Source organism: Rhincodon typus, chromosome 31, assembly GCF_021869965.1.
Source record: "Rhincodon typus isolate 14 chromosome 31, sRhiTyp1.1, whole genome shotgun sequence".
Classification (NCBI taxonomy): domain Eukaryota; kingdom Metazoa; phylum Chordata; class Chondrichthyes; order Orectolobiformes; family Rhincodontidae; genus Rhincodon; species Rhincodon typus.
The window spans coordinates 24726431-24739364 of record NC_063362.1 but is presented as its reverse complement, the minus strand read 5'-3'; the positions used below and the strand labels follow the sequence as shown (position 1 = coordinate 24739364).

Below are 12934 nucleotides of genomic sequence, written 5' to 3'. Positions count from 1 at the left end.
AAGGCTGCCAGGTCACAACCAGAGTCAGGGAGGGGCAACTGGCAAATGGGCAAGGCACAAAGTATCAGACAAAAATTCCGAAGAAGTAATGGGCTCCAGAAATGTCTCTAGATATATTTTGTGATGATGACCAGGAGTACAAGAAGGAAACAAATGACTTGATCAGAAACTTAGATGTTTATGCATATAACCCATATATAGTATATCATTTCGTACCATTTCCAGCAGCCCTTTAGTCTGGGCTAGTCTGTTCTTACCCAAATAGTGAAAGCTTTGTGTAACATTATAAGGTAATTACATTAAATGCAGTTGAACTTTCAGGACTGGACTATCTGTTCTTTTCACTTGCCGACAGTATGACTGAGGAATGTTTCATGACTATTAGAGCACTTAAGAGAACAGAACAATTTCTGCCATTTCTTCCAAACTTTATGATCCATTTTTAGTACTGTTTCCAGTTTATTTTGGAATATGTATGGAAAATGTTGTCATATATTTGCAAACAATTTATGGGACTGATTTTCAACATGATGTTCGCACAAAAATTAAGCTGGACAAACTAATGTTTTTTTTCAACTGTGCTGATTGTAATTGAAACTCTTCAAGGTATGACTCACCTGCCACTAATTCCTCAACCTCCTGTAAACCTTGGTACAGGGATATGGGATATATTTCAAATTGAACTCACACAACAAATATATTTGTGTGGTACTGTGTGGGAGTGACTGTCAAAGAGGACACAATGTACAAGCTGGGTGGAAATCACACTCAGCTTGAAAGAAGCTAATTGTTTCATTTTACCCTAGCTCCATCTGTGCTTTTACATATCCAAAATGGGCTTCTTCAAAGAGAGAAGTTACGTTTATGTCAAGCCTTTTTCCAAAGTGCATTACATCTAATTGGTACTTTGGAAATGTGTGCACTGTTGTAAGATGCAGAAATGAAGGGGTCCACTGCACTTAGTAAGGTACCAGTGATTATTAGGCTGTGATGAAGTTGTCTGAGGGATAAATCTTGACCAGCTCATTGAGAGATCTTCATGGCATTCCATGAAATCGTGCCACAGGATATCCACACAACCGAGCAGACTGGGCCTAGCTTTAACAGCTCCTTGGAAAGATAGCACCACAAACAGTGCTGCACTCCCTCTGCACTGTGCAAAAGGCTCAGCCAAGACTGAGGTAGGGCTTGAACTCAACACAGCACAAATCAAAAGAGCCACCACTAAGCCAAGGCTGACAACCAAGGAAATGAGGATTTTTGAATATCTTACTTTATGCACCATTTCGTTGTGCCAGTACAGAATTAGACTTGGGGTGCAGTAAGTTAAAGGAGCATATTATCCAGTGACAGTCATGTGTCCATTTGAGCAGTGCTGAATTAAGGAATAGGTAGCTAGAACTTTCAAGATCTCTTCCTATCACATCAACACCAATGTCCTTGCTGCACAGATATATAAATTAAAGTTTGCCTCTTCCGACTCAGCAGCCCCCACAACCTGTTTACAACTGTCATGTTGCCAACTTCTTTGCCTCAGTTCTCAGAGGGTTCCTTACAATCTTACATGGATTATCAAGTAACAGTTATTATCTCAGCTTTACAATTCCCTGTCTGTCTCTATGTTGATGCTACTGGTGAAAAATGGGAAAGAAGCGCTTTGGAGATGGGAGAGGTACAGGAGGTCTGATCTGCCCTGCTCATGTCATTTACACCCTGAGATTTTTTTTAAGTACTGCCCCCAACTCGCACCCTGAAGTTGGTTCCTAATGCTGGTGAGTAGAAGGAAGGGGAGCATTAATAAGAGGAATCATCCTCCTTCCTGCTAGTGGCCCTGCATTCATCCTGCTCATTTGAAAAGGGTCATGTATCATGTAGCTAGCTTACCTTATAGTGGTTTTATCCATGAAGGCCTTTGAACTGTGAATTGTAGGTTGCAACTCTAATTCATGTCCCACAGAAATGAAAGTAGAAAGCTCTGAAAACATGCAGTTGGACTGGCAACACCCTCCTTATTCCTTTGAGTATAGAATTTGGGACATTATGTTGAGGTTGTACAGGACATTGGTGAGGCCTCTTCTGGAATACTGTGTCTAGTTCTGGTCACCCTGTCATAGGAAGGATATTATCAAGCTAGAGGGGGTTCAGAACAGATTTGCCAGGGATGTTGCCAGGTATGGAAGGTTTGAGTTGTAAAGAATGGCTGGGACCATTTTCACTGGAGCATAAGAGGTTGAGAGGCAACCTGATAGAAGTTTATAAAATAATGAAAGGTATAGATGGAGTTAATGGTAGCTGTCTTTTCCCTAAGATGGGGAATTTCAAGACTAGGGAGCACATTTTTTAAGGTGAGAAGAGAGTGATTTAAAAAAGACATGAGGGAAAAGTTTTTTACACAGAGGGTGGTTCGCGTTTGGAATGAACTTCCTGAGGAAGTGGTGGATGTGGGTACAATTACAATATTTAAAAGACATTTGGATGGATAGATGAACAGGAACATTTTGGAGGGATATGGGCCAGGAGCAGGCAGGTCGGACTAGTTTAGTTTGGGATTATGTTCGGCATGGATCAGTTGGACTGAAGGGTCTGTTTCCGTGCTGTATGACTGTATGACTCTAAGTCTGTGACCTTTCATCATAATTAGAAAAGTCATAAATATTTTGAAGTGAAAAGGGAGAGGAAATGGGCCGAAGAACAAAATGGAAGGTATATTCAGGTGCAATGGGCAGGAAAAATTAAATGACCAAAGATTGGGATGCAAAGCCAAAGGGGAAAGGGTAATGAGCTAAGTAAAGAAATAAAAATGCATGTCTGGAAGAGATATGAATAAACAAGAAAGCTGCCATCCAAATGCAAAGTGAAGGAAATAAGAGAGAAACAAGGTGGGAGCAAATAAACTAGGAAAGAAACACAAACAACATGCAGGCAGAGATTATAAAAGTTGTTGAAGTCAACATTGAGCCCAGAAGGCTATAAGAGACCCAGCTGAAGGTTGTTTGTTGAATTTGTGTTGAGCTTCGTTGGAATATTTTGCAGGCCAAGGAGAGAGCATATGAGGAAGGTGACAAATGTCCTGCTGGAGTTGGTTTTTATGAGTCCTGTGAATCAGCCTGACTAAGATCCACTGTGATTACACCAAAGTGGAATCAGCGAATGCTAAATTTGTCTCTGTCTCACTATGAGAAATTACTAACCTGTCCTTCCATCTTCCCTATCTCTCCCCCTGAGTCCTCACTGTAAAGTACTTATTAATAAATGGAATGTACTTTTGCAAAGAGGCAACCCACAGAATTGGGCTATAACTCCTTCCTGAATGAAGCAATGCATTCGTGCTTTCACATTCCAAGTACAAAGACAGGATTCGCTTGGGAAACTGATACACTCTCGTATGTCAAATGTAATATTCTGACTTTTCCTTTAACTCTGCAATGCTTCACTGGGGATTCCATGCTGCCTTAGGTGCTGTGCGATGGTGATAAAAAGGACTTTTTAATTTACAGTGACTCATTGTTGAATTTGATGTATTGTTGCTTGATACCAGGTGACAGATGGAGGAACTATCAAACAGAAAATATTCACATATGATGCCCTGTTCTCTACAAATTACACTCACATTGATGAATATCAGAAGAGGGAGGACCTTGTCTATCAGTCCACTGTACGGTAAGTGGAGTTTTATTTGTTCACAATAGTTGGACACTGTCCAATTCACACAGGCAATTTGCTCATAGCTGAGGAGATGAGAAAGTAGCATATTATTTTTATATAAAAATGATTCATCTAATATGGGATCCTCTGGTGACCAGCTGCCCTTCACATAGAAACTGAAAGCAGGAATAGACCATTCACCTCATTGAATCTTCTCTGCCATTCAACATTGAGTCTGCCCAACCCTGTCAGAAATTTATACATTTCAACGAGATCCCATCTTACTCTTCTTCAAATCAGTTCTTCCTCAAGCAACAATCCCGGGAATCAGACTAGTAAATCTTTGCTGCACTCTCTCTATTGCAGTTTTATTCTTTCTAAGGTAAGGAGACCTAAACTGCACACAGTACTCCAGGTGTGGTCTCACCAAGGCTCTGTATAGCCGCTTTAAGACACCTTTTGATCTAGTACTCAAATCCTCTTGTAATGAAGATCAACATATTGTTGAAATAATGCTCTGCAATTCTGTTATCTGACCAAAGCAGAATCTTTCACATTTATCCTTGTTATACTGCATCTGTGATGTATTTGCCCACTCACTCGACTTATCTAATCTGCTGTGAAGGCTCTTTACATCCTCCTCATCACTCACAAACTCATCTAGTTTTGTGTCACCAGCAAATTGAAAAATGTTATAATTGATTCCCTCTTCCAAATCTTTGATATTTATTATAAATAATTGGGCACAAGCACTGATCCCAGCAGTAGCCCATTAGTCACCGCCTTCCACTCCAATAAATGTACATTCATTCCTGCTATCTTATTCCTGTCTGCTAACCAATTCTCAGTTCATGCCAGTATATTATCTTCAATCTCATGCACACTCAACCTCTTATGTGGGACTTAAGCAAAAGATTTCTGAAAATCCAAATACACCACTTCTACTGGTTCTCCCTCATTTATCCTATTAGTTGCATCTTCAAAAAAAACCAGTAGGTGTGTCAAACATGATTTTTTTTTCATAAATCCACATTGACTTTTTCTAATCCTGTTGATATTCTCCTGGTTCCCTGTTATCACATCTTTTGTAATAGACTTGGACGTTGTATTGAATTGTATTGTACAATAAATTGTATTTCTTTTTCCTACTTACTGATGTTAGGCAAACCAGTCTGTAATGCACTTTATTCTCCCTCCCTCCATATTAAATAGTGCGCTTACATTTGCCATCCTCCAGTCTGCAGAGAATAATCAGAATTTTGGGACATGACAATGAACATCTCTATTATTTTCATGCTGGCCGCTTCTTTCAGTTCTCTGGAATATAAATTATCTGGCTCTGCAAATATATTAGGTTTTATTCCCATTAATCTCTGCATTTTTTTTACTAATACTAATTTCCTTCAATTCTTCCATCTCAATAGACCTTTGGTTCCCTGGCATTTCCAAGAAGTTATTAATGTTTTCTCCTATGAAGACAGAATTAAAGTAGTTGTTTAGTTTTTCTATATTTTCTTGCTCTCCATTATTAATTTCGCATTTTTATACTGTGAAAGATCTATATTTGTCTTCACTAATCTTATGTTTTTGACAGAGCTTACACAGTCCACTTTTATCTACTTTGCAAGTTTACTCTCATAGTCTATTTTTCCCCACTTAATGAATCTGTTGATCCTCCTTTGCTGAGTTCGAAACTGCTTTCAATCTTCTGCCTTGCTTCTTATTTGAGCAATTTTGTATGAATTTGCTTTTGATTTAATACCATACTTATTGTTTTTAATTAGCCATGGTTGGGCCACTTTTCCTGTTGTGTTCTGCTGCTAGAGAGGAAGGCTTAATGATTGCAATGCATGTTTTCACTCTTTAAATGTTAACCATTGCTAATCTACCACTGCGTCATTTGATTAAGATGCAGAGTTGCCAGTTTTGGACTGGGGTGGATGAGGTCAGAAATCTCACAGCACCAGGTTATAGTCCAACAGATTTATTTCACCTAACAAAGGGACTATGCTCCGAAAGCTTGTGTTTTCAAATAAACCTGTTGGACTATAACCTGGTGTTATGTAACTTCTGACCTCATTTAATTAAGTTACCCAATCTATCATAGCCAGCTCATCTCCCAAAATTTTGTAGATTCCTTTGTTTGTATTTAGGGCCATAGTCTTGGATGAGACTATTTCACTTTCCTTCTTAATAAAGAATTCCATGGTCTCACTTCCTTGAAGAATCCCATACAAAAAGCTTAGTAATTAACCCCTTCTCATTGCACAATATCGATCTAGGATAGCCTATTCCTAGTTGGTTTCTCAATGTACTGGTCTAATAACACAATGAATACATATACCAGAAATCACCTGCGTTTACTATTCTTGCTTTTATGGTTTGTCCAGTCTATATGTATATTATAGTCAGCCATGATTATTGACATACCCCTGTTGCATGCATGATTAACTTCCTGTTTAATGCCATTCCTTACCTTACCACTACTGTTTGGAGACCTATAGACAACTCCTACTAATGTTTTCTGCACCTTGTTGTTTCTTAGTTCCACTCTAACTAATGCTACATTTTCAGAGCCATGCCGTTTCTCACCATTACATTGATTTCATTCTTTACGAACAATATCACACCACCTCCTTTTCCTTTTCACCTGTCCTTCTTATAGATAAGTACCCTTGGATATTCAACTCCCAGCCTTGGTGACCTTGCAATCATGTCTTCATAATTGCAATCATATCATACTCATTTACAGCTATTTGCACTGTTAATTCAATCCCTTTATTGAAAATGCTCCATGTATCCAGATTCAGTACGTTTAGATTTGTCCTTTCAACATTTTTATATTGTTTTAATACAAAGGCTCTTGATGCTGCTATCCCTTGCTCACTCTGTCTTTCACTTTTGTTTTCTATATTTCTATCTTTTATTTTTATTTTTACTTCCCTCTCTTGTGTCTCCCTGCTAAGAGTCCCATCCCCCTGCCACTCTAGTCTAAACCCTCTCATACTGTATTAGGGAATGCCTCTGCAAGGATATTGGTCCTGCACCCCAGCCAGTTTGTGCAGGTCCCACCTTCCCCAGAATCAGTCTCAATGTCTCAGGAATCTAAACCCCTCCCTCCTACATCATCTCTCCAGCCACACATTCGTTCTTCCTAGCACTTGGCTCTGAGAGTAATCCCGAGCTTACTGCCTTTGAGATTCTTGTTATTAATTTCTTCCTAGCTCCCCATTTTCTACTTGCAGGACTTCATCACCCTTTTTACATGTGTTGTTGGTACCAACATGGACTACGCCACACTCCCTCTTCAGACAGACCTGATCTGCTCAGTGATAGCCAAGTCCCTGGCACCAGGGAGGCAACATACCAGCCTGGCATCTGCAGAAATGCCTGTCTGTTTCCCTTACGATAGAATCCCCTATCAGTATTTCTCTGCTCCTTCCTCTTGCCCTCCTGGTGCCGCAGACTTGATTCATGTTGCATTCCCCTGAGAAAGCATTCCCCCAGCTGTAGCCAAAGTGGAAAATCTGTTGGTGAGGGAAATGGACTCAGGGACTTCTGCACTCCCTGCCTAGTGTTTTAACCATGCCATTATGCCAGTGCACTCTTTAACTGCGGTATGAACACCCCAGTATGTCTTATCCTTGAAGATCTCAGTTTTGGGTTGGTCCATTGTGATTCCAGTTGCTGCTTCAGATCCAAAACACGGACTTCAAGTCACTGCAGCTAGAAACATTTCCTGCACACATGGTCACCCCAGACACTGGAAATGTCACTGACTTCATACATCATGGAGAAGGAGTATTTCGCTTGGCTTAGCCACTCTGCTCTGAATTACTCTTAAATTACTTCCTTCACATTTGCTCCCCCTAGTTTAAAGAATATTAAATATGTATTAGTGATCTTACCTAATTTCACTTCTGATCTTTCACAAACTTATCACTTTTGTTCTTCTCAATTGGCTCCCTTTCTCTGTGGCATAACTGTTTCCAGGGGTATGGTGACCCAATGGCTAGCACTGCTGCCTCACAGCACCAGGGATCTGGCTTAGATTCCACGCTTGGGCGACTGTCTGCATGTAGATTTCACATTCTCCCCATGTGTGTGTGGGTTTCCTCCAAGTGCTCCAGTTTCCTCCCACGGTCCAAAGATGTGCAGGTTAGGTGGATTAGCCATGCTAAATTGCCCTGTAGTGTCCAGGGATGTGCAGGCTAGGTAGGTTAGTCATAGGAAATATAGGGTTATAGGGATAGGGTGGGTATTAGATCTGGGTGGGAGGGTTGACTTGATGGCCCGAATGGCCTCTTTCACACCGTAGGGATTCTATACTGCCTCATTTTGTCTCCACTACAGGTAAAGAATGCTGTCTGAGTTGGGATTCAGTGCTGTGTCCTTTTCCCCTTGCTTTATAATAAGAAAAATTGAAGAAGATACTATTAGGAAGTGACATTATTTCAAAATCCCTTGAGCTCTTCCTAGAACTCAATCTATCCCCATTCATATGGTCCGAAAATAGTACCCTTGGTTACAATAGGACATTTGGAGATCCAAAAAGTAATTTAAAATGTTATTGGAACTTGGCATTTTTCTAAAATGTGTTGAAATGCAGACATGAGGAAGGATTAGAGCACATTTGGAGTATTGTTTTCAAAATCAATTCCTCCACCTCAAGAAAGATATTGGAGAGGAGAATCACCAGAATAATATAAAGGCTTAAATGGTTACGTGCATGAGTATATGTTTGTAGACTTTTGAGGTTTGAGACTGCAGGCAATCCAGTTGAGGATTTTTATGTATAAAAGAGTAGGGCAGGTACAGGGAAACTGTTTACTCTGGAAGAAGAATTCACAACATGGGAAGATCATCTTACAATCCAAGCTAGGTCCTTTGGAAGTGGAATCAAGAAGCACCTTTTCCCACAAATGCTGCGAATGTTTGGCCTCTGAGTTGTTGGAGTGTAAGATGAAGGGAAGGTCGTAGCATAGTGGTAATGGTATTGGACCAGCAATGCAGAACCACAGGCTAATACTCTGGGAACGTGGATTTAAATCCCACCATGGCACATGGTGAAATTTAAATTCAGTAAAAAATGCTGAAATTGAAAAAAAGTTAATATAATGGCAACCATGTAACCCCTGATGATGTGCGTTTTTATAACAGTTTCACTAATACCCTTTAGGAAAGGAGAACCTGGTCTGGCCTACATGTGACTCCAGACCCATAGTAATGTCATTGACTTTTAACTGTCCTCTGGGCGATTAGGAATGGGCAATAAATGCTGGCCTAGCCAGGAACATCCACATTGAACAAATATAATTTTAAAAATCAATTGTATTTTGTTGATTAAGAGTGTCACCAGACATGGTGCAAAGGCAATTAAACGAATGAATGAATGATTGATTTATTGTCACACATATCTTGAAGATGCAGTGAAAAGTGTTTTGTTGCCACAATCTGGCACCATTTTGAGTTATGATAAGGATAAAAAGAAATTACTTAAATTAGAGTTCATCCTCTACTCAAATTGGGCACCGATGCAGGGCTCAATTTTAACTCTGCGATTCTGTGTAGGTGAATAGGTTTGAATGAGTTAAAATATCATTCATAATGACAAGACGTACAGGTTGGCAATTAACCGTGAAGGTCAGCATTTCCTTCCTGCCATCACTACCTCTAAATTTGTTCCTCACGGCAAGTTATCAGTTTACTCTGATCCTAGATGAGCTAAGCTTTTTAGTGACCAAAATAAGATTGCAATTAATATGACTATACCCTTATTGTGCATTTGGAACTTTTGAACAAGTCTTGCACACGTGTATAAGGGTGGCATATGGGTAGAGAGAGCAACTAACAAAGCAACCTCTATCCAAGATTGTATTAGTAGGGGTATTGAGCGCAACAGCAAGGAGGTTGGTTGTACATTATTTGTGTAAGACCTCAGCTGGAACATTCTGTGCAATTCTGGGGCCACACTTTAGGAAGGATGTGATCATATTGGATAGAGTGCAAAAGAGGTTTATGAGAATGGTTCCAGCATTGAGGAACTTTGGTTATGAAAATAGATTGAAGATGTTTTCTGTTTTCCTTGGAGAGGAGAAGACTAAGTGGAGATTTGATAGAGGTCTTCAAAATAATGAGTAGCTAGACAGAGTGGACAGGAAGAAACTGTTCCTGCTGATTATAAATTGAGAATGAAGGGATGCAGATGTATATAAACAGGTAATTTGTAAAGGAAGCAAATGTGATGCAAGATAAAAGCTTTTTCATAGATAAGGTATCTTCCATGCACCACCTGGAAGTATGGTTCAATTAAGGGATGGAAGAGGCCATTAGATGATTACTTGAATAGAATTGAAGTGGAGCAGTACGGGAAAAAGGCAGTAAAATACCATGCATTATAATGCTCATTCAGAGAGCCAGACTGACTACAGTGGGTCAAATGGCCTCTTCCTGCATCATGACAATTCTCTGATTCTGTGCTGGGTCGATCTATTGCTTTTGAATCCATCACAAACAGATGGCATCTTCCCTTGGAAGAAATAATTCTGCCGAAGGCCAGATGTAAGGCACCGGACTAACAGGCTGCCGTATGACTCCCGACGTTCCTGGCTCAAAAACTGGAACAGAATTCGATGCAAATCTGTCATTATCTATTAAACACTTCTTGCCTCACAGCCTGACAAATCTGATTGCAGAAATTGTTTGATATTGGAGTGGTGATGAACTGATTAAATTTTCAGCAAAATCCAATCTTTACTTTTGCAGAAAGATATCTTTAATAGGTTTGCCTGCTCTCTATCTCCTCAATGTGATGGATTTTGATAATTTTCCAACAGTGCAGCTCCCAAGTTTCAAGCCGATTTTTGATTATGATATCTTTCAGTCCTAATTTCTAACAGCCAGGAAAGACTAGGTACAATAAAGGCCCAATTACGGTATGGATCAACAGCAATCAACATAAAATGATCAGCTCTTCGAAAGTTCTTTAAAGGGAGCTGTTTTTGCAACTTATTTAGGTGGTTAACTCAAAGAAGTCAAACTCTCACACAGTAGACTGGCAAAATTCTCAGCAAAATGGAATTTAGAAGTTATAGAGTCATAGAGTTATACAGGATGGAAACAGACCCTTCAGTCTAAGTTGTCCATGCTGACCAAATATCCTAAATTAATCAAGTCCCATTTGCCAGCATTTGGCCCATATCCCTCTAAATCCTTCCTATTTCATATACCTGTATAGATGCCTTTTAAACATTGTAATTGTACCAGCCTCCACTATTTCCTCTGGCAGCTCATTCCATACACACACTACCCTGTGTGTGAAAAAGTTGGCCCTTAGGTCCCTTTTAAATCTTTCCCCCTCACTTTAAACTTATGCCCTCTAGTTTTGGACTCCCTTATGCTGGGGAAAAGAGCTTGACTATTCATCCTATCCATGCCCCTCATGATTTTGTGAACTTCTATAAGGTTACCCCCTCAGCCTCCAATGCTCCAGGGAAAATAGCCCCAGTCTACTCAGCCTCTCCCTGTAGCTCAAACCCTCCAACCCTGGCAACATCCTTGTAAATCTTTTCTAAACCCTTTTAAGTTTAGCAACATCTTTCCCATAGCAAGGAGACCAGACTTGAACGCAGTATTCCAAAGCAGCCTGACCAATGTCTTGTAGAGCCGTAACATGACCTCCCAACTGCTATACTCAATGCACTGACCTATAAAGGCAAGCGTGCCAAATGCCTTCTTCACCACCCTTTCTACCTGTGACTCCACTTTCAAAGAACTATGAACCTGTGCTCTAAGATCCCTTCATTTGGCAACACTCCCCAGGACCTTTCCATTAGGTGGATAAGTTTATTGGTCTTTTTTGTATAGTTACTAATTTTCTCATGTAACTACTTTAATCACCAACCCTCCATTCTATTAATGTTCTTACACACAAAAACATGCGTTAGGAGTCTGCTCTGCTATTCACTACAATCATAGGTGATCTGTTTGTTCTCTGAGTTCTGCATTCACATCTACTGTGGATAAATTTTGATTCCCTTCCCTAACAAGAATCTATCCACCTCCGCCTTAAAAATATTCAATGACCCTGCCTCCTCCACCTTCACAGGCAGAGTCTTCTGTCATTGTTCTTTTGGATTGTCACTCTTGTTCATCCTACACTGAAAATTTACCAGCCCACATCGTCTCACCCTCTCTGTGAATCAAGACAATCTCATCTTGTGACTCATATGTTTGTGGGGTAAGCCTTAACTGCCCCACCTCTCCTTTTATTAATATTTTTTGTGGGATGTGGGCGTTGTTAGCTAGGCCAGCATCTGTTGCCTATCTCTTATTACACTTGAGGAGGTGGCAATAAACAGCTATCATGAAGTCCATGTGGTACATCCTTTACTTCCTCCAACAGTTTATAGGCTCAGTCAGCATTGTTCTTAGAATCATACAGCACAGAATGTGACCATTCAGTCCATCATATCTGTGTCAGGGCTCCTGTGGGACAGTGCTAGTGTCCCTGTCTCTGAGCTGGAAGGCCTGAGTTCAAGTCCCATTTGTTCCAGAGCTCTGTGATAACATGCCAAACAGATTGATGAAAATATCTATCCTTGTCAGTTCTTGAAAAGAGCAATCTGCTACACTTTCCCCACAGCCTTATCCATCACTTTCTAATTCACCTTGCCTACTCTATTTTCACAGTGGTTTATTGAGGATATAGTTTCACATCACCGGATCCCCTCATATGCTCTGATCCAACTGCATCCTGTGCAATGTGAAATTGAAAACATTACCCAATAAAAATGTTTTAAGATTTAATTTTTAACTTTTATTATTGCTGGTGATGAGTCAATTGTCCCATGTACTGCTACCAGTGAGATATAATCTATCGTCATTTGATTACCTTGCCTAAAAAGTCATGTGGAACCAACGGTATAATTTCAGCTGTTGGCTTTGCATTTCTTCAGCAAATAACAATTTTCATTTAATCATTACAGGTGATTCATTTTAATATCAGTGATTTTGGCTACTGGACATTCATGTTATTTGTAAAGTTATTTTGTTTTAATTCCACTGTCAAAGACTTTTCTTTCAAATTTCAAATAAACTTATTTTTAATATATTCTATCACAATCATCCCTTGATTTTATTAGCTTTTCAGAATGTGCCTCCCAAATTGTCCATGTGTTATAAAATCCCCTTGTTTCCCATTTTCTGACGATTATAAAATTCACTTGATGATGTCCTAACCCAAACCAAGTCCTGTTCATCCATTACTCCTGCAGTTACTGAGCTACAT

The 12934-nt window shown here is 39.8% G+C and overlaps 1 protein-coding gene across 1 annotated transcript in view; it reads left to right on the top strand.

Moving 5' to 3' along the window:
* Window positions 1-12934, top strand: part of igsf21a (immunoglobin superfamily, member 21a) — a 449567-nt gene that overhangs the window by 111461 nt on the left and 325172 nt on the right. Inside the window, exon 3 of the mRNA XM_048614901.1 lies at window positions 3539-3660. Within this exon, the coding sequence (XP_048470858.1) occupies window positions 3539-3660 (122 nt within the window). The remainder of the gene's footprint in view (window positions 1-3538; window positions 3661-12934) is intronic.